Source organism: Theropithecus gelada, unplaced genomic scaffold (genome assembly GCF_003255815.1).
Source record: "Theropithecus gelada isolate Dixy unplaced genomic scaffold, Tgel_1.0 HiC_scaffold_15884, whole genome shotgun sequence".
Classification (NCBI taxonomy): Eukaryota; Metazoa; Chordata; class Mammalia; order Primates; family Cercopithecidae; genus Theropithecus; species Theropithecus gelada.
Window position 1 is genome coordinate 2,151,553 of NW_020257641.1, and position 19,267 is coordinate 2,170,819.

Here is a 19,267-nt window from a genome sequence, read left to right on the forward strand (position 1 = left end):
ATAAAATTTAAAATTTTTTTTTTTTTTTTTTTTTTTTTTTTTTTTTTTTTTGGTGGAACCAGCATTGCATTCTTAGGATAACCCTACATGGTCATTGATACAATCTGGATGTTTTGTCCCCTCCAAATCTCATATTGACATGTAACCTCCAATGTTGGCGATGGGCCTAGTGAGAGGTGTTTTGGTCACAGGGGCAGATCCTTCACAAATGGGTTGGTGCTCTCCATGCTGTAATGGGTGAGTTCCTCCTCTATTACGAGTTCCTTCGTTCACATGAGATCCGGTTGTTAAAAAGAGCCTGACATCTTCTCCCTCTCTCTCTCTCTTGCTTCCTCTCTCATGTGACATGCTATGTGGCATGTTGACTTCCCTTTGCCTTCCGCCATGGTAGTAAGCTTCCTGAGGCCTTCACCAGAAGCACATGCCAGCACTAGGCTTTGTGTGTGGCTTGCAGAACCGACAGTCATAATGTATTATCCTTTTTAATATTTTTGGATTTGATTTACTAAAGTTTGGGCAAGAATTTTTACATCTCCATTCATGACGGATATTGGCTGGTAGCTTTATTTTCTTCCAACAACTTTCTCTGGTTTGGTATCAGGGTAAGGATGACCTCAGAGAATGAGCTGAAAAATATTCCCCCCTCCTTTTCTTTTTTCTTAAGAGACGGCATCTCACTATGTTGCTCAGGTTGTTCTCAAACTTCTGGCCTCAAGAGAACCTCCTGCCTCAGCCTCCTAAACAGCTGGGATTATAGGGAAGAACTATTGTGCCTGGCTCCCATCCTTCTTCTGGAAGAATCTCTGCAGAACTGAGATTATTTCTTCCTTAAAAATATGGTAGAATGTACCAGTGAAGCCATCTGGGCCTGGAGTTTTCTTTGTGAAAGTGTTTTTTAACCATAATTCCTTTTAAAATACAGAGTTGTTCTGGCTGTTTCTTTTTTAGTCAGCTTTGATAGTTTGGCTCTTTCAAGCAATTTGTCTACTTTATCTAGGATAATGTATTTATTAGCATTAAACTGTTAAGAATATTCCCTTATTCTTTTCATATCTGTAGAAAGTCTGTAGTGATATGACAACTCTCACTCCTGATACTGGTAACTTGTATCTTCTCTATTTCCTGATCAGTCTGGCTAGAGCTTCCTCAATTTTACTGATCTCAAAGAACCAACTTTGACAACTGTCATTGATTTTCTCTATGGTTTTTCTATTTTCTGCTGCAGTCATTATTATTTCTTTTATTCTGATTATTTTAGGTTTCATTTGCTTTTCTGTTTCTAGTTTCTTAACATAGAGACTGAAATCATTGATTTGAAACCTTTTTTAATATTTAAGTGTTTTAGTACTATAGACTTTCTTTTAAATACTATTTTTTACATGCATCCCACAAAATTTGAAAAGTTGTATATTCATTTCCATTCAGTTCAAAATACTTTCCCTTTTGATCTCTGCTTTGACCCTTAGGCTATTTAGAAGTGTGTTATTTGGTTTCCAAATATTTGGAGATTTTTCCAGAGATCTTTCTGTTACTGATTTCTAATCTAATTTCATTATGGACAGAAAACAGACACTGTCTAATTTGAATCCTTTAAAATCTATTAAGATTTGTTTTACAGCATGAAGTCTGGACTATTCATAAACACTCCATGTGCATTTGAAAGAAATGTGTAAATTCCATTATTGCTGAAAGCAAGATTCTATAAATGTCAATTCAGTTAACTGGGTTGCTAGTGTTTTTCAGTTCTCCGGATCCTTACTGATTTTCTATTTGTTCCATTCATCTATTTCTTCCTGCAGTTGTATGAGTTTTTACTTCATTTATTTTGAAATTCAGTTGTTAGGTACATCGTTATGTCCTCTCAATTGATGCCTTTATCATTATGAAGCGATAGTTTTATCCCTAGTAATATTTTGCTCTAAAATCTACTTCATCTGATACTAATATAGTCCCTCCACCTTTCTTTGGATTCATATCAGCATGGTGTAACTTTCTTATCCTTCTATTCTAACTTGATTTTTATCTTTAAAGTACACTGCTTGTAGGCAACATATAATTGGGACTTCCCATTACATGTCTGTCTTTTAATTGGGGTATTTAGACCACTTACTTTCAGTGTGATTATTGATATGGTTAAAATCTTGCTATTCCTTTAAATTTGTCCATTTGTTCTCTATTTCCTCTTTTTCTCTCTTTTTTTGGATTGTCTATTTGACAATCTTTTACGATTCCATTTTATCTCTTTTGTTAGCTCATTAGCTGTAACCCTTAGATTATGGGGTTGGGAGGCAGGAGGTGCTTTGAGGTTTACAGTAAACATCTTTATCACTGTACCTCCAAATGATACTATAGCACTTTGTAACAGCAAAAGATTTTTCCATTTCTCCTCTGCTGGCCTTCGTGCTACTGCTGTCATAAATTTCCCACAAAACCCATAATACATTGTGGTTGTGTTTCTATAAATGGTCAAATATATTTTTTAAATTTTTTTAAAATAAGAAAAAATATTTTATATTTATTGTATTTACCACTTCCAGTACTATTTGTCTGTGCGCATCCAGATTTATATCTGGTATCATTTTCCTTATGTCTGAAGAAGGCCTTCTAACATTTCTTACAGTGCAGATCTCCAGGTGATGAACTCTTTCAGCTTTGGTATATCTGAAAACATCTTCATGTTGGCTTCATTCCTTAACTGCCTTAAAGAAGTTACTCCAGGCCGGGCGTGGTGGCTCACATCTGTAATCTCAGCACTTTGGGAGGCTGAGGCAGGTGGATCACTTGAGGTCAGGAGTTCGAGACCAGCCTGGCCAGCATGATGAAACCCCATCTCTACTAAAAATACGAAAAGAATTAGCTGAGCATGGTGGCACATGCCTGTAGTCCCAGCTACTTGGGCAGCTGAGGCAAGAGAATCGCTTGAACCTGGGAGGCAGAGGTTGTAGTGAGCCAAGATCGTGCCACTGCACTTCAGCCTGGGCGACAGAGCAAGACTCCATCTCAAACAAAAAAAAAAAGTTAATCCAGTATCTTCTCTCTGGCACGCATTGATTCTGATGAGAAGTCAGCTGTCAATTTCATCTTTGTTCCTTTTTATGTAATGTGTTCTTTTTTCTCTTGCTGCTTTTAAGATTTTTTTTCTTTATCACCAGTTAAGCAGTTAGACTATGGTATACATTGGTGTGGCTTTCTTCATGTTTCTTTTGGTTGGGATTTGTTGAACTGCTTGGAATTGTGAGTCTCTAGTTTTTATCATATTTGTAAAATTTTCAACCATTATTTCTTCAAATATATCGTCTGTCCCCCATCCCCCTCTCCTTCACCATCTCCAATTACACGTATATTTGGCTACCAGAAGTTGTCCCATACCTCCCCACTGCTTTATTTTTTCCAGTCTTTTTCTGTGTTTCATCTTAGATTGTTTTATTGCTAAGTTTTCAAGTTGACTAACCTTTTCTCCTGCAGCATCTAATCTGCAGGCTAATCCTGTCCAGTGTATACCCATCTCAGACACTATTTTCAATTCAGGTATTTTTAAATATCTTCCATTGCCAACATGCTCAATCTTTCCTCTAGCTTCTTGAACAGTTGCAATATGGTTATAATTATCTCTGTCATCTTTGCTGACTAATTTTATCACCTGCAATATTTCTGGGTTGGTTTCCACTGATTTTTTTTTTTTTTTTCTGTTCATTATGGATCATATTTTTTGCTTCTTTGCATGCCTGGTAAGTTCTGATTTGATGCTAGACACTGTAAATTTTATCTTGTTGGGTGCTAGATATTTCTGTATTCCTGTAAGCTTTCTTGAGCTTTCTTCTGGGACACAGTTAAATTACTTGGAAACAATGTGATCCTTTCACGTTGTGCTTCTGAACTTTGTTAGGTGGGACCAGGGCAGAATTCAGTCTACAGCTAATTTTGCTCTACTACTGCAGCAACACCCTTCTGGATACTCTGCCCGACAGCCTGTGAATAACAAGGTTTCCGCTCCAACAGGTGGAATAAAATCTATTCCCAGCCCTGTAGGCGCTCCGAGCATTTCTCATTCTACTACTTTTAAGTGGTTCTTTCCCAGGTTTCCAGTGGTTTCTTTACTTGCTTGCACTGATCCATACACAACTGAAGACTCACACTCTGCACATCTTCAAAGTTCCTCTGCAAATCTTCAGAGCTCCCCATCTCTCTGTACAGCTCTCTATGTTCCTGTACTCTGCCCTGTGAACTCTCCAGGCTCCACTCCAGACTGCCAGCTCTGACTCCTAAACTCATGGAACCCACCAGCTTTGGCTGAATTCCCTCTCTCCGCCCTGTGGCCTGGAAAGTGGCGCAATCATAGGGGTCACCTTGCCTGTTTCCCCGATCCCAGGGAAATGATTGTTTTATATATTATATATAGTTTTTTTAGTTGTTTAATATAGAAGAGCAAGCCTGGTCCCCTGGTCCCACTCCATCTTGGCTGAAAGCAAAAGTCTATGACATATCTATTATATTCTGAAAATTATTTCCCACTTTGCACTGAGTTATTCTTTCATTTTATGTTTTCCCACCTTTGAACTTAAGACTTCTGAATGTTGCAAAAACTAATTTAATATTTCATTAATAGAAAGGAAGGTCACGAGAAGGTAACCAGTAACTTTTCTCACACCATTAAGTCTCCATAAAAAAAAATCAGTGGAAAAATTTAGGCAACTTAACAAATATACTACTGAAAATTAGGATGCCCCAGGGGAGTCTGAAATGTTAAAACACACATTTCAATACAAAAATCAATAAAGTCTAGAAAACCACTGAAATATCAATAGGCAATAAAATAATTCTTTGCCTTACAGTTTTAAAGGCTCTAAAAATAGAAGTGGTACAATCTGTAACTTATTGGATGCTAGATCTACATTAGAAGACCTTTGAGAAAGCATAAACACCTAAAGGAAAAAAAATAAAACTAAACCAATGACTAATCTATATGGACAAAGAATACCAAACACCTAGTAATCAAAACTATGCACCAACATTCAAACCTGATAAGGTATCTTTATCAGATATGATAGTAAGATTCCAAGGTTAAGCTATATTAAGATGCTTTTTACTTTAATTATAAAATAATCTAAATTATAGAAAAGCACAGAGTAGAACAAAAAAATTCATTTAACCCACCAACCAGATTTTACAAATGTTAACATGTAGTCATATTACTATAGATCCTTTACTATTTTTTTTAACTAAGTAGAACAATCTGGAAACAGCTGAAACCTTTCTATCTTTCCCCAGTCCCACTATTACTGCCTTCCTAGAAGAAGCCACCTGCCATCCCTAGGTTAGCATACCCGCTCTGTTGTTATACTCTCATTCCAAAGATTAATAGCCGGAGATGATAAAAATAGTTTTGTTTTGTTTTGTTTGAGCAGGGTCTTTCTCTGTTGCCCAGGCTGGAGTGCAGTGGCACAATCATGGCTCACTGCAGCCTCGACCACCCGGGCTGAAGCAATCCTCCCATCTCAGCCTCTCAAATAGCTCGGCTACAGGCAGGCACCACCAGGCCAGGCCAACGTTTTTAAATTTTTAGTACAGATGAGGGTCTTGCTCTGTTACTCAGACTGGTCTCAAACTCCTGCGCTCAAGCCATCCTCCCGCTTTGGCCCCTCAAAGTGCTGGGATTACGGTGTAAGCCACCATGCCAGGCCATGTATGATTTTGTGTATTAAAATTATAGAGTTAATTACTTAAAGAATCTGCAGTACATCCTGTAGTAGAGTAGTAAAAACAAGAAAGCATTGCCTTAACAATATGTTGAAGGAACTGCCTCACGTGATAAGGCAATAATACGTTACGACTGTGCTGCAGTCAAATTATTGCATTCCTTTCGAAAAAAGAGAGGCTTCAAGGGAGTGTTTCTTTACAGAAGAGTGCCAGATAATACATGTAGAGAGAATCACAGAATTGGAAAAATCACAGTTTTTCAACCACCAATGATTCAGATAAGGATCATCAATAAATGCTAAAACCATTAGAAACAAGATACGTAAACGGTCTCATCGTTTATCACTCCATAGACTACTTATAAATCAGAAAGATACCTTTACACCAGGAAAATCTGGTGGATGGCACCTTTAGCCAAAGGATTTAAATCTGCATCACCAATGAAGGGATAAACTGACATTCAGTGTTCCCTGATGTGATACAAGGAAGAATCACCTACATCAAGGCCAGCAAACTATTTTGGAAGGCCAGCGAGTCAGCATTTCAGGCTTTGTGGGCGAGTCTCCATCTCTTTGACAGTGTCTGTCACAACCATTCAACTCTACCACTAAAGCACAAAAGTGGTACATATATGGTCCACAGACTGTAGTTTGTTAACCCCTGACCTACACGGTATTCTTGCCATAACTGCTTAACCTGAATCTAATCATGAGAAAACAATCTAGACAAATGCAAATTATGTAACATTCTATAAGACACTGGCCTAAATTTTTCTTTAAAAATTAATATAATCAAAAACGAAAGACGGTGGGGGACTGTTCCAGATTAATGGAGATTAGAAAGACATGACTTGTCACAAAAAGACATGAAGGACCCTTCAATGCATGTTCAATGCATGTTTCTTTTTTTTTTTTTTAAATACAGATGGGGTCATACTGTGCTGTCCAGTCTGGTCTCAAATTCCCAGGCTCAAGTGATCCTCCTACCTCCACCTTCCAAAGTGTTGGTATTACAGGCATGAGCCACTGTGCCTGACCCCTTCAATGTATATTTCTAAGTAAAAGAAGCCATTCTGAAAAGTCTACATACTGTATGATTCCAATTCAGTGACATTCTGGAAAATATACAGAGATAAGAAAAAAATCAGTAGTTGCCAAGGGTACGGCATGGGGAGGGAGAGGATAACGAAGTGAAGCACAGCGGATATTTTAGGCAGTGAAACTATTCTGTACGGCACTGTAACGGTGCTGCACGACATTACCCTTTTGTCAAAAACCCAAAGAACTTTGTAGCACAAAGAGTGAACCTCAATGTATGCAAAGTTAAAAAAAAAAAAAAAAAAAAAAGGTCGGGCGCAGCAACTCATACCTATAATGCCAGCACTTTGGGAGGCTGAGGCGGGCAGACTGCCTGAGTCCAGGAGTTTTGAGACCAGCCTGGGCTACATGGTAAAACCCCGTCTCTAGTAAAAATAAAAAATAAAATAAAATAAATAAATAAAAATAAAAATTGGCCAGGCATGGTGGCATGCATCAGTAGTCCTAGTTGCTAGGAGGCTATGGTGGGACAATCACCTGAGCCCAAGAGGTTGAGGCTGCAGCGAGCCGAGATGATGCCACTGCACTCCAGCCTGGGCAACTGGAGTGAGACCCTTTCTCAAAAAAAATTTTTAAAAAAATTATTTCAGAAGTCAGGGGATCCCAGGAAAGAATGCAGGTGACAAGAGAATCTAATCTATCTGTACTACAAAAGCTACAACAACCTTACTGAAGGGAGTAGAAAAAAAAGTGCTGACCTAAATAACTCTGGCAATGAACAGATTTTGTAAGACTACAGTGCTTATGGCGAAAGGACACAAAAGGACTGTATCTAACTGACATCAAGTGCTTCCCATGGGGATACACTGCTATACCTGTATGCTAGAATTAAACAATTAAATAAATGGATAGCAGATGGTGGGACCAAGTTTCTCACTGTTGGTGTGGGAATTAACAGATAAGCAAGGAGAGGAAGCTAGAATGAACCATAGGGTAATGGATCAGAGATGGAAAGATCAGTAAGAATTCATGTTTAACATATTTACATATAGATCGTTACATATAAAAATATTTATACATATGTACATATGCAGAGGTTAATATAGACACATATGTTTCTTTGCCTGATCAGCTGAGACAGTTTAAAATGACACTCCTTGGTCTTTAGATATCTACCATAGAAAAAAGAAAGAAAGAAATAACACTCTAGTAGCAATGAACACATCTACTACCTAGATCCTGGTTTCTAACACCATTTTCTACCAAAAAAGAACCGAGACTCTTTGGAAATAAAGCTGATTCTAGGAACAGGACATGTACAAGACAAGTCTGGAGCATCCTATAGTACCAGAAAGAAAAAGTACTGAACACGTGCACCCATGCACACTGAGGGCGTGTGTCAGAGGAGCACAGGAAGCAACTGAAAGAGCTCCCAAAGCTAGCATAATCTGAGCAACAAAGTCAAGTCTGCCACACAGAACTCCAAAGGATTTTTGTACATATTTTATTCTAAAGGAAGGGGAGCATAACCCCCGAGTGTTTAACTGTGGGTATGAATTCCTTCTGAAAAGTATAATTTGAAAAGGAAAGGAAAAGAAGAGTAACTTTACAGTGGAGCAACTTGACATGACTTCTGCCACTTAATCAAGGTCAACATCAATAATCCTAAATCATGTGGAAAGCGTACACCTCTGATACGATCCGATAAAATCACTCTGTGCCTCTGTGACCTTCCTCTCAAAACCCCATAAGCCCAGTCTAACCATGAGAAAAACATCAGACTGAACTGGAAGGTTGGACAGAGCTTCCACAGTGTTCTTTTTCATAGTTGGGATGACTTTACATTTGGAAACCAGATCTGAAGTATTAGTAAGAATCGAAATGCTTGCAAATTAAGAATAATTAAAATAATTTTATGTTATCTAGATAATTGGTTTGTCCAGTATTCTGAACCTAAAAAATACAGTCATCCATAGATGGTAATATATTATGATACCTCTATGATCATAGTATCTGGTTAATATCCATTTCCCAGGCCCCGGGTGTGGTGGCTCATGCCTGTAATCCCAGTACTTTGGGAGGCTGAGGCAGACGGATCACTTGAGATCAGAAGTTTGAGACCAGTCTGCCAACATGGTGAAACCCCATCTCTACTAAAAATTCAAAATTAGCCAGGCATAGCGGCACACACCTGTAATCCCAGCTACTCAGGAGGCTGAGGCAGGAGAATCGCTTCAACTTAGGAGGCAGAGGTTGTTAGCCGAGACCACACCACTGCACTCCAGTCTGGGCAACAGAGCGAGACTATGTCTCTATATTAAATAAATAAATAAAGTTCTCATACATCAGCAATAGGTTTATTATATTTATATGTAAATATATACATTTATATTTATTGTATTTACACGACTTAAGGTTTTGATGACCTGATGCTCTAGGCCCGTGATTCTCAATGGGGAATGAATAAAATTTAACCAAAACTTTTTGGCTGAGGAGAAAATACAAAGAATGATGGCAGGTAACTAGGTTAACCTGTGGATGGCAAAATGTGACTACAAAAGAAAAGAACATTTAGAAAGCCTTGGGGAGGGAGGAGGATCGAAAAATAAAATTTAATTTAAAAAGAAAGGGAGGCAATAAAGTATGTAAAATAACTCCAAGAGATCTTTCTTCACAATGACCATTTCTGTAACTGTACAAAATTCCCTATGCCACTGCCAAACAATCTCGCTAGCACTCAGCATTCAAAATACTAGAGCAAGATGAACTAAATTCAAAGACCCTTTTGACACAGAGTCCATCCATTTATTTCAGAGATCCCACTCAAGCAAGTGAGGCAGTAGAGAAGAATAAAGAAGCAATTTAGTGCAGAGTTTAGTAAGAGTACATGTTTGATAGTTAGTATGCCTGGGTTGATTTGCAGCTTTGCCTTTTACTACCCATGCAACATCAGGAAAGTTTTATTTATTTATTTATTTATTTTGAGGCATAATCTTGCTCTGTGGCCCAGACTAGAGTGCAGTAGTGCAATCAAAGCTCACTGCAGCCTAAACTTCCTGGGCTCAAGCGATCTTCCCACCTCAGTCTCCTGAGTGCTGGCACTACAGATGTATGCCCCCATGCCCAGCTAGTTTTTGTTTTGTTTTTTTTGTTTTTGATTTTTGGAGAGACAGGGTCTTGCTATATGGCCCCGGCTGGCCTCAAGCTCCTGGGCCCAAGTGATCCTCCTGCCTTGGCCTCACAAATTGCTGGGATTACAGACATGAGCCACTGCAGGTGGCCAAGCAAGCTTCTTAAACCCTCTGTTCCTTAGTTTCTTCACCTGTAAAATGGTTCCAACTTTAGAGGGATGCTGTGAGGATGAAATGAGATAACCTAGGTAAAATTCTTAATATAGTACCTGATACATAGTAATGTTTGCTATCATTATTATTATTACACATTTCAAAAATCCCTCACTATCAAACTATTTGGTCTTCGTTATGTACACAATTCATAAAAGGCAAAAATGTGGCCCATCAACCTTTCAGAGTTCCATAGTACCTCAAATCAGATGACAAAGGCTTGGACACTGAGCCCACAACGCAAAAAAGCCTGTACCCCCAAAGTTCACCTTTTACTCAGTGGAACACATTTCCTTAAGTGCACAACTGAAACAAGCAGTGGCTGTTATTCCCACTGCAGATGAAAGGTGTGAGGAGGCGGGTCTGCGCATCTCACTGTGACCAGTACCACTGCTCTGCTGGGGAAGGCATCGTGGTACCTGGGAAGAAAAGAACACCATGACCCTGGGACAGAGACATCTTCCCCTGCCACTGCAGCAGCTTGAAAACACATCTTATTCTCAAGGACTTCAAGAACCTAGTCTGCACTGTACAAAGAACATCACAGCACTTGCTATATCAACATTAAGAAACACCACAACCCATAATACACATAAAGATTATAAATAAAAAGTAGGGATTTGTTTCTATTTCAAACTCTGACTATGCTTTGGATAACGACCTCTCAAAAGCAAGACACTGTCAGAGACCAGGAAGTGGCCCTCAAAATACGCCTCTTTAGCTAAGGATTTTTTTTTTAGCTAAGGGCAATTAAGCAGCAGCAGATGCAGGAAAGCTCTCAGCCCTCCCTCTGTTTGCCTAACATCAGGACATATAATAGATTTACAAAGACAAAAGGTATCCTGCCCACCTCTCTACCAGGGAAAATAAAGGTTAGCCACTGAAGACAACTTTAGACCCTTATCAGTCTAGAGATGGCACAACAGAATCCACATTAACGAGCTTTACTATCTATTGGTTATTCACCTTCCCACAGGTTGTCACCCTGAGAGATTCAGAGTTCATTTCCTTTGTCTTGTCACTTCTCTAAAATTTTACTCTTCTTTGTTGAGGATGCTACCTTATCTGAGGGAGTGAGGAGAATGAGAGAGAAAGGGGAAGAGGAGAGAGGGGAGGGAGTGAGGAGAATGAGAGAGAACGGGGGAGAGGAGACAGGGGAGGGAGTGAGGAGAATGAGAGAGAACGGGGGAGAGAGGGGAGGGAGTGAGGAGAATGAAAGAGAACGGGGAAGAGGAGAGAGGGGAGGGAGTGAGGAGAATTGTTTCAAGGTGAGCAGGTCTATGTGAACCTACCCCAGAAAGTCCGAGGAAGCTGAGGGGCTGAAGAAAGAGGCTGACACATTCAGTTTCTTAGAAAGACATATTGAATAGGAACTTACAAACAGAAGCCATGTCTGTGTCTCAGGCTTCGGCAGGACAGGACAATGGATCCACACACCATTATCCCCCAGACCCAGGGCTTATACCATAGGAAAGGGTGATCTAAAGGGATGTGCAGGGCAAGCAAAGCACAGTAACATCAAGGTTGTTTGACCTAAGGTCAGGATTTATAGTAAGTACCTGTTCTTACACAAGGAACAGTAGATAACCTGGAAATCTTAGAGGCATCTCGAAACTGGGGCTAATGAGAAGTCAATATGGCAGATCAGCATCCAAGATGGAGTTGCTCTGGCCTCCACAGGAATAAAACAAACATAACAAAATGTTCACACAGGGAATCTGTGTGAAGAGCATCCAGGAATTCTTTGTCCTGTTCCTGCAACTTGTCTATGACTCTGAAATCACGTCAAAGTAAAAAAAAAATTACATTGGACATACAGCAATATTATTTGTCAAAACCAATGGAACTATACAAGAAATCTGCAGATTGCACCATATATAAATAACACTTCAATTAAAATAATAAAACCTTATTTTAGATGTTTTCTCAAAGGTCGATGATTAGAAACTTCAATAATTAAAAACAGAGAAGAGAAACCCATTGAGAACATAACAGAATGAAGACTAACTTCATGCATACTTTTAGTTTGAAACAATAAACTAGCACCACCGTTTCTGTGTCTGTGACCACAATTATCAGCAGTTCTCATGACTTCCTGCTGTACGGCCCCCGCTCCCCTCCCGCCACGCTTCCCCATGTGATCACCCCACACCCCCTGTGCTCAGCTGGGTACCACAATCAGCTACACTGCACTCCCTTGCTAATCAACCTCCAAATACATAAGCCCATTAACAACAAACCTAGATATTGCCTTTTTTTAATTAAAAAAAAAAAAGCTAAAAATGACGGTCACAATCCCTCATGAGGACACAGACTATTCAGTGAGAATCCTTGAGGGAGGCCCTCTGCAGATACCAGGGCCCAGAATAGGGGCTCACCCAGCACCTGGCTTAGAACCCAGGTTAATCTTTCAAAGTACTTTAGGATTTGTTAAAGATTATATTATTAATGTCATAGTCAGCTATTTTTAAAAAATACTAGTAAAACAAAGTGGCTTTCACATCTCATACCTTGCTTTAGAAATACGATAAATTCCTTTACAGTTTGGTCCAAATTCACTCCATGATACACTATAGGTTTGAAATTGCGATGCTCAAAGGAACGGATGAGGCGAACTGTGATGGTCACTTCTTCAGGAGCCATGTGAGGAAATTCCTGTGGCGAGAGACACGAGAACTGTCTGAATGAAGCCAGCTCACAGCTGTCTACCAGCACCTAGCCTGCATCTCTATCATCAGCTCTCTGGCACCAGCCCCCTCTTCCACGCTGCATGATGACTGACAGAGTTCCCAAACAGAAGCCAGGTTCCAGAGTCCCCAGAAGGGTCGAGTGATTATGCCCACCTATCCACTGCAATCCTGGACGGCTCTGTCACAGACACAGATGTTCTAACCAGCAGAAAACTGACAGGGTACAGAAAATGAACCAGAGTAACACAGGGGCGTGTGTATGTGTGGAAGCAGAGAAGCAGAATGGCCAAACCCAAACACATGGCAAACAGACGTCTATTGTGGGTACCCTATGTCAGTGGGCCCCTCAGTTGGCCCTGAGATGGAAGCACATTTATATTAGAATCAACTATCAACAGACAGCATTTCAATCTCATAAATGCTGCCAGATTTCAGGGCTGATTTAATTATATATGATGGTGTACCCGTCTTTCACATTACTAAAGTTCAGTATATATATTTCATCCTAAAACTAAGTACTAGGCACATGTGCCAGGTCTTAATGTTATCTCATTTAATTCATTCAATTCTCTCACCAAACCATGAAGCATTTTGCCTCATGCTTTAGTGAGAGAATTAAGTGAGATAATATTTTAAAGATGAGAAGATTGACTTGGAGAGATTGCATCAACTGCCCCAAATCATAAAGCTGGCAAATAATGGAGTCAGGATTCAAGCATCAATTTAATTCCAAAGTCCATGCTTTCTAATACACGCACGCACACACACATACATACACACACACACCCAAATTGGAAAACCACCCCAAATTATTTCCTCCAAAAAAATTTCTGCACAGTTGCCAATGTTTTTTTCCATGCTTAAAAAATATTTTTGTTTTGAAGTATCTTAAGCAAACAGTTTTAAAAAAAGAACCTGCTACACTATCCTGTCAAATCTTAACATTCTGATGCAACTGCATCAACTTTTAGGAAGAAAACACATCAGAAGTCCCGTGTACCCTCCCCAATTCCACCAGCATTTCCTGCCCTGGGACGACAGAGCAGTGACTCACACACACCATTCCAATACATAATTTTACACTCTAATTCGTATCATTTGAATCTACAGAAAATAGACTATTATGCGCAGCAATAACAACACTTTCTATATATATTTTTTAACTTTGTTTTGTTTTGTTTGAGACAGGGTCTCACTCTGTCACCCAGGCTGGTCTCCAACTCCTGAGCTCAAGTGATCCTCCTGCCTTAGCCTCTGAAAGTGCTGGGATTATAGGTGTGAGCCACCATGCCCAGCAACACTTTCTGTTATATATCAACAATGCTTACATGCCAGATACTATTCTAAGTGCTTAGCACTCATTCTATCATCGACTGCCCACTCACCTCCAATCACCCTGTGAGGTTGGTAAGATCATCTCATACAGAAAAAGTGAAACACAAATAGGCTGAAGTACTGTGCCCACAGATACACAGCATGGTTAACTTTAATACATGGTGTATCATATGTAGCTTCCACAAGCCTTTCAGCATCGCTTTTCATTTATCTGTGTTGAAAGATGTAACTCTAACTCTCACATTCACTTTCTGAAGTATCAAAAACCCATTTGTTTTAAAGATACAAGCAGGGCGTAGTTCTATCTAGTAATACCTACTTTGTGCTACTTACAACTTTGCATGTAACTTTAAACCATAATATACAGTAAGAGTAAGTATTAGAAAAAAAAATACCTGTAATACTGATAAATGTAAGGAAAGCTATAGGACCTCACTAGTAGTCAGGGAAATTCAAAATAACAATGAGACATATCACTCGTCTAACTGATAAATTACAAAGTCTAACAATACCTCCTACTGGCAAGGGTAGAGAACAATGAAAACCTCATCAGTGACAGCAGGCACTTAAAGGAGCAGTACTTTTGGAGACAATTAGGCAATCTTTAGTAAAACTGAAGATACACATACCTTTTGATCCTACAATTTCATTCATACATAGGTACCCTAAGGAATCTCACAAGGAGGAACCATAAAATATTAATAGCAGTGTCATTTTTTAACTGCAAAAACTGGAAACAACTGTCCATCAATGGCAGAACAGATAAGAAAAGGATGGGGTACTCATACGATGAAATATGACAAGCAATCGAAATGAATGGATTGGAACTACAAGCATCAACATGGATAAATCTCAAAAATACTACCATGAGTGGAAAAAAGCAAGTTGCAGAAGAATCAGAGCATCCCGTACTATCATTTATACAAAGTTCATAAACATAGTCTTTATTTTGTTTCATACGAGACAATTAGTCAGGCACGGTGGCTCACCCCTGTAATACCTGCACTTTGGGAGGCTGAGGCGGAAGGATGGTTTGAAGTCAGGAGTTCGAGACCATCCTGGCCAATATGGTGAAACCCAGCCTCTAATAAAAATACAAAAATTAGCCAGGCATGGTGGCGGGTGCCTGAAATCCCAGCTACTCAGGAGGCTGAGGCAGGCAGGAGAATCTCTTGAACCCGGGAGACGGAGGCTGCCGTGATCGGAGATCGTGCCACTGCACTCCAGCCTGGGTGCCAAAGCAAGACTCGGTCTCAAAAAAAAAAAAAGAAAGAAAAAAAGAAAAAAGAAAGGAGACAATCACCTGAGGTGTAGGAAGAATTATGTACTTGGGAAGTAATAAATTGGGGCTTCAATTATATTAGTAACATTTTATATCTTAAGCAGATGTTAGGTATATGGCTTTTTGTTTGTTTGTTTTGAGACAGAGTCTCACTCTGTCGCCAGGCTGGAGTGTGGTGGCGCCATCTTGGCTCATCACAACCTCCCTCTCCGGGGTTCAAGCAACTCTCCTGCCTCAGCCTCGTGAGCAGCTGGGACTACAGGTGGGACTACAGCCACCACGCCTGGCTAATTTTTGTATTTTTAGTAGAGATGGGGTTTCACCATGTTGGCCAGGCTGGTCTCGAACTCCTGACCTCGGGTGATCCGCCTGGCTCGGCCTCCCAAAGTATATCATTCTTTATGTCTTTTACTACGTCTGGGATATTTTATAACACACACAAGCAAGTCACATTAATTTGGCCTGGAAAGTCTCTCTGAATCTTATAAGCATGTTTTGTGGTTAATTAGTTTAACAAATCTTTTCACAATTTCAATATTAGTTACTTCACTATTTCTTATTAAATCTGGCTTACAATGCTTCTCTGAAAATCTGATCCCAGAATCTATCACATAATAGCAGTTCAGCAAACATCTACAAAATTAAAATTTTAAATATACTGAAGTACTCAATAAGGAATAGCTCCTGAGAAAGAGACATATAGAAGCCTCTTGTATTTCAGAAGCAGTGTTGACAGGTTTGCTAAAGCTATGACCACGTCTCCCTCTTCTCACCCCCCAAAACAACAAAAAAGCCCTCCCAAACACACATATATGCACACACCTACACACACACACACACACACACACACACACACACACAGGGAAGCCCTATAATGCAGCCCAGTGTCCCTAAGAGCCTAGAGTTGGACAGATTTAACTATTTAACTTAAAGATCAACTCTGCTTCTTAGCTGTGTTATAAAATAAGAAATCCTTGAAAAGCTGTTCCATGTTAGCCAGGCGTAGTCCCAGCTACTCGGGAGGCTGAGGCAGGGAGGTGGAGGTTGCAGTGAGCTGAGATTGCACCACTGCACTCCAGCCTGGGCATCAGAGTGACACTCCTTCTCAAAAAACAAACAAACAAAAAAACAAGTTGTTCCATTAGTTTAAGAAATTAACATACATTAAACACAATTCCTGGCACATCGGAGGATCTCAGTAAGTAGTAGCTGCTTTTATCATCATTATTCTATTTAGACTAAAATAGGTTTGGGTATAAAGACAGCTAAGCAGCAGATAAATATAAATTCCCAGATGTAATGAAGCGAAGGCTGGGCAGGCTGGCACTTGCATTCCTCATGAAACTGTTTTTCACAATTACAGGTTTGTTATTTTCACTTAATAAAAAGCTGCCCATATGCTGTACTTAAATAGTTGAACTTTTCCATTTAAAACCCCAAAATCTGAGTTATATCTAATTTTGGGCAACTATTGTCATTTTTCTAAAAAATGTGCTTCAATTTATACTCAGTAACAAAACAATATCAGAAGGACCATTATCTAATTTGCCTTAAGGACAGTGGGACACAGGCTTGTCTGCCTAGAGAGGATGACATACTGAAGATGCAGCTTAGAAGACTAATCTTACAGATAATAAAATCTGACATTTTTCCCAGAAGGTTTGGCCTAGTTTTTAAAAAAAAGTGAATGTGATCAATTTTAAAAAGCATTCCTCAAATGAAAAGGCAGAGAAGCCAATAAAAATAAACTTTGGGATAAATTAACAAATAATATTCAAGGACATAAAAGATTTAAATAAATGAAATGATAGACAATGTCCTTAACTACAAAGGTTCAAAGTAGTAAAGAAATCAAGTCTCCCTAAATTGACCTATGCATTGAATAAAATCCCAATCAAAATAAAAAAAGGCTGTTTGGGAATCTTGACACAAATAATTCTAAAATCCATCTAGAAGAAACTGTGACCTTTGTCAGCAAAGTCATAAAACAACAAAAAAGAAAAGAGACCAGTGACACCAACTATTAAAACACATTATAAAGCAACCGTTATACAGGAAAAAGCTTGTTTGATTTTCATAATTTTACAAAATCCAGTAACAACTATTTTAAATGCAAAATCAAGCCATAGTAATATAAACTTTGATACTGGAACAGGAATAGATGGACAAATCTGTGAAATCTAACAGATAACTCAGACTTAAGATTATAGAAAATTTAATATAAGATGAAAGTGGCATCTCAAATTAGTGAGGAAAAGATAGTTTCCTCAATAAATGGCATTGAGAAAACTAATAATGGATTTGGGGAAAAGTAATAATGGATTCTTATCTCACTCCTTATACAAAACAACCTCTCCATGAAACAAATATTTAACTATAAAATCATAAAGAGGCACCAGAAGAAAATAGGTACATATTTTTATAATCTTAAGATAGTAAAAGCTCTAAGCAAAGACAAAGCAGCAGTCATCAAGAAAAAGACTTAATAGTTGTAACAACATAAAAATGTAAAAAGAGACCAATATCCTAATATAAACAAGGATAAAGGTAATTAACAGGCAACTGGCTAAACTTAAGCCAATAATGTGAAAAGATCAGCTTTACTTCCAACTAAAGAACTGAAAGAGAAACAGATATCAATTCTGCCATAAGACTGGTATAATAAGAAAAATTAAAAACTGGCCAACCAGTGTTGGCAAGGATATGGAGAAACAAATATTTTTTATAAACTACTGGCAAGAATATAAAATGAAACAGCCTATCTGGAGGTGAGTAGGTAATCTGTATCAAAATTTTAAATTTGTCTACCCTTTGATATGGCAATTTCTTTTCTAATAATTCACCCTGAGAAGATAATCATATCAATTATTTTATAAACCCATGAGTTCATAATGACACTTTTAAAAAGCTAGTCATTCTGGAGGCTAACAGGGCACTAATTTGTTTTTCTGAAAAGTGGCTTTCCAAGTGAGGGTTGGTGGAAATAAGAAATCAAACATTTTACCCTTCCTTTCTTGTACAGACAATATTTCAGTGTTACCAAATAGCTGATGAAAAAAAGTTTCTTCTTTATAGAAGAACTACAGCTAAAAAGTACTAAAAGAATAAAATTTTTAAAATCCCAATTTACATACCTTATCAGGATGGCTAAAATAAAACACAGCAAGAGCCCCAAATGTTGGTGAGGGTGGAGAAATTCATATACATTGCTGGTAGGAATGTAAAATGGTACTAGCCAGCCTGAAAAAGAATATGGCAATTTCTCACAAAACTAGGCATACCCATTATATAACACAGTAATTGCATTCTTGGGCATTTATGCCAGAGAAACAAAAATTTACATTGACACAAAAACGTGTACATGAATGTGCACAGCATATCCATGTGTAATACCACAAAACTGGGAAACAAATCAAATGCCCTTTAACATATGAATGATCAGACAAACTGCAGTATATCCATATCATGAAATACTAGTCAGTAATAAAAATAAATTATTGATACAGGCAACAATCAGGGTGAATCTCAAGGGAATCAAACTGAATGAAAAAAGGCAGTCTCAAAAGGTTGCATACTGTATAATTCCATTTTTATGTCATTCTTGCGATGACAAAATTACAGAAATACAGAAATGAAGAATGCATTAGGGTGTTGCTAGGGGTTAAGGGAGGAGAGGGAAAGAGGTGTCTGTGGCTATTAAAGGGTAAAATGGGAGATCCTTGTGATGGAAATGTTCTGATTCTTGACTGTGGTGTTACCCATTTTTATCTACATGCGATGTAACTGCACAGAACTAAATGCATACACATGCAGGCATACACATACACACACACACACATATAAAACTAGTGAAATCTAAATGAGGTCCATTGTTTGTATCAA

General features: G+C 38.7%; 1 protein-coding gene across 2 annotated transcripts in view; it reads right to left on the reverse strand.

The window, feature by feature from the left end:
* Positions 1-19,267, reverse strand: part of LOC112617153 (UPF0538 protein C2orf76 homolog) — a 57,605-nt gene that overhangs the window by 25,286 nt on the left and 13,052 nt on the right. For both annotated transcript variants that reach the window (XM_025373894.1, XM_025373893.1), the window contains exon 2: positions 12,589-12,733. In XM_025373894.1, coding sequence (XP_025229679.1) covers positions 12,589-12,721 — 133 coding nt within the window. In that variant the 5' untranslated portion in view covers positions 12,722-12,733. The remainder of the gene's footprint in view (positions 1-12,588; positions 12,734-19,267) is intronic.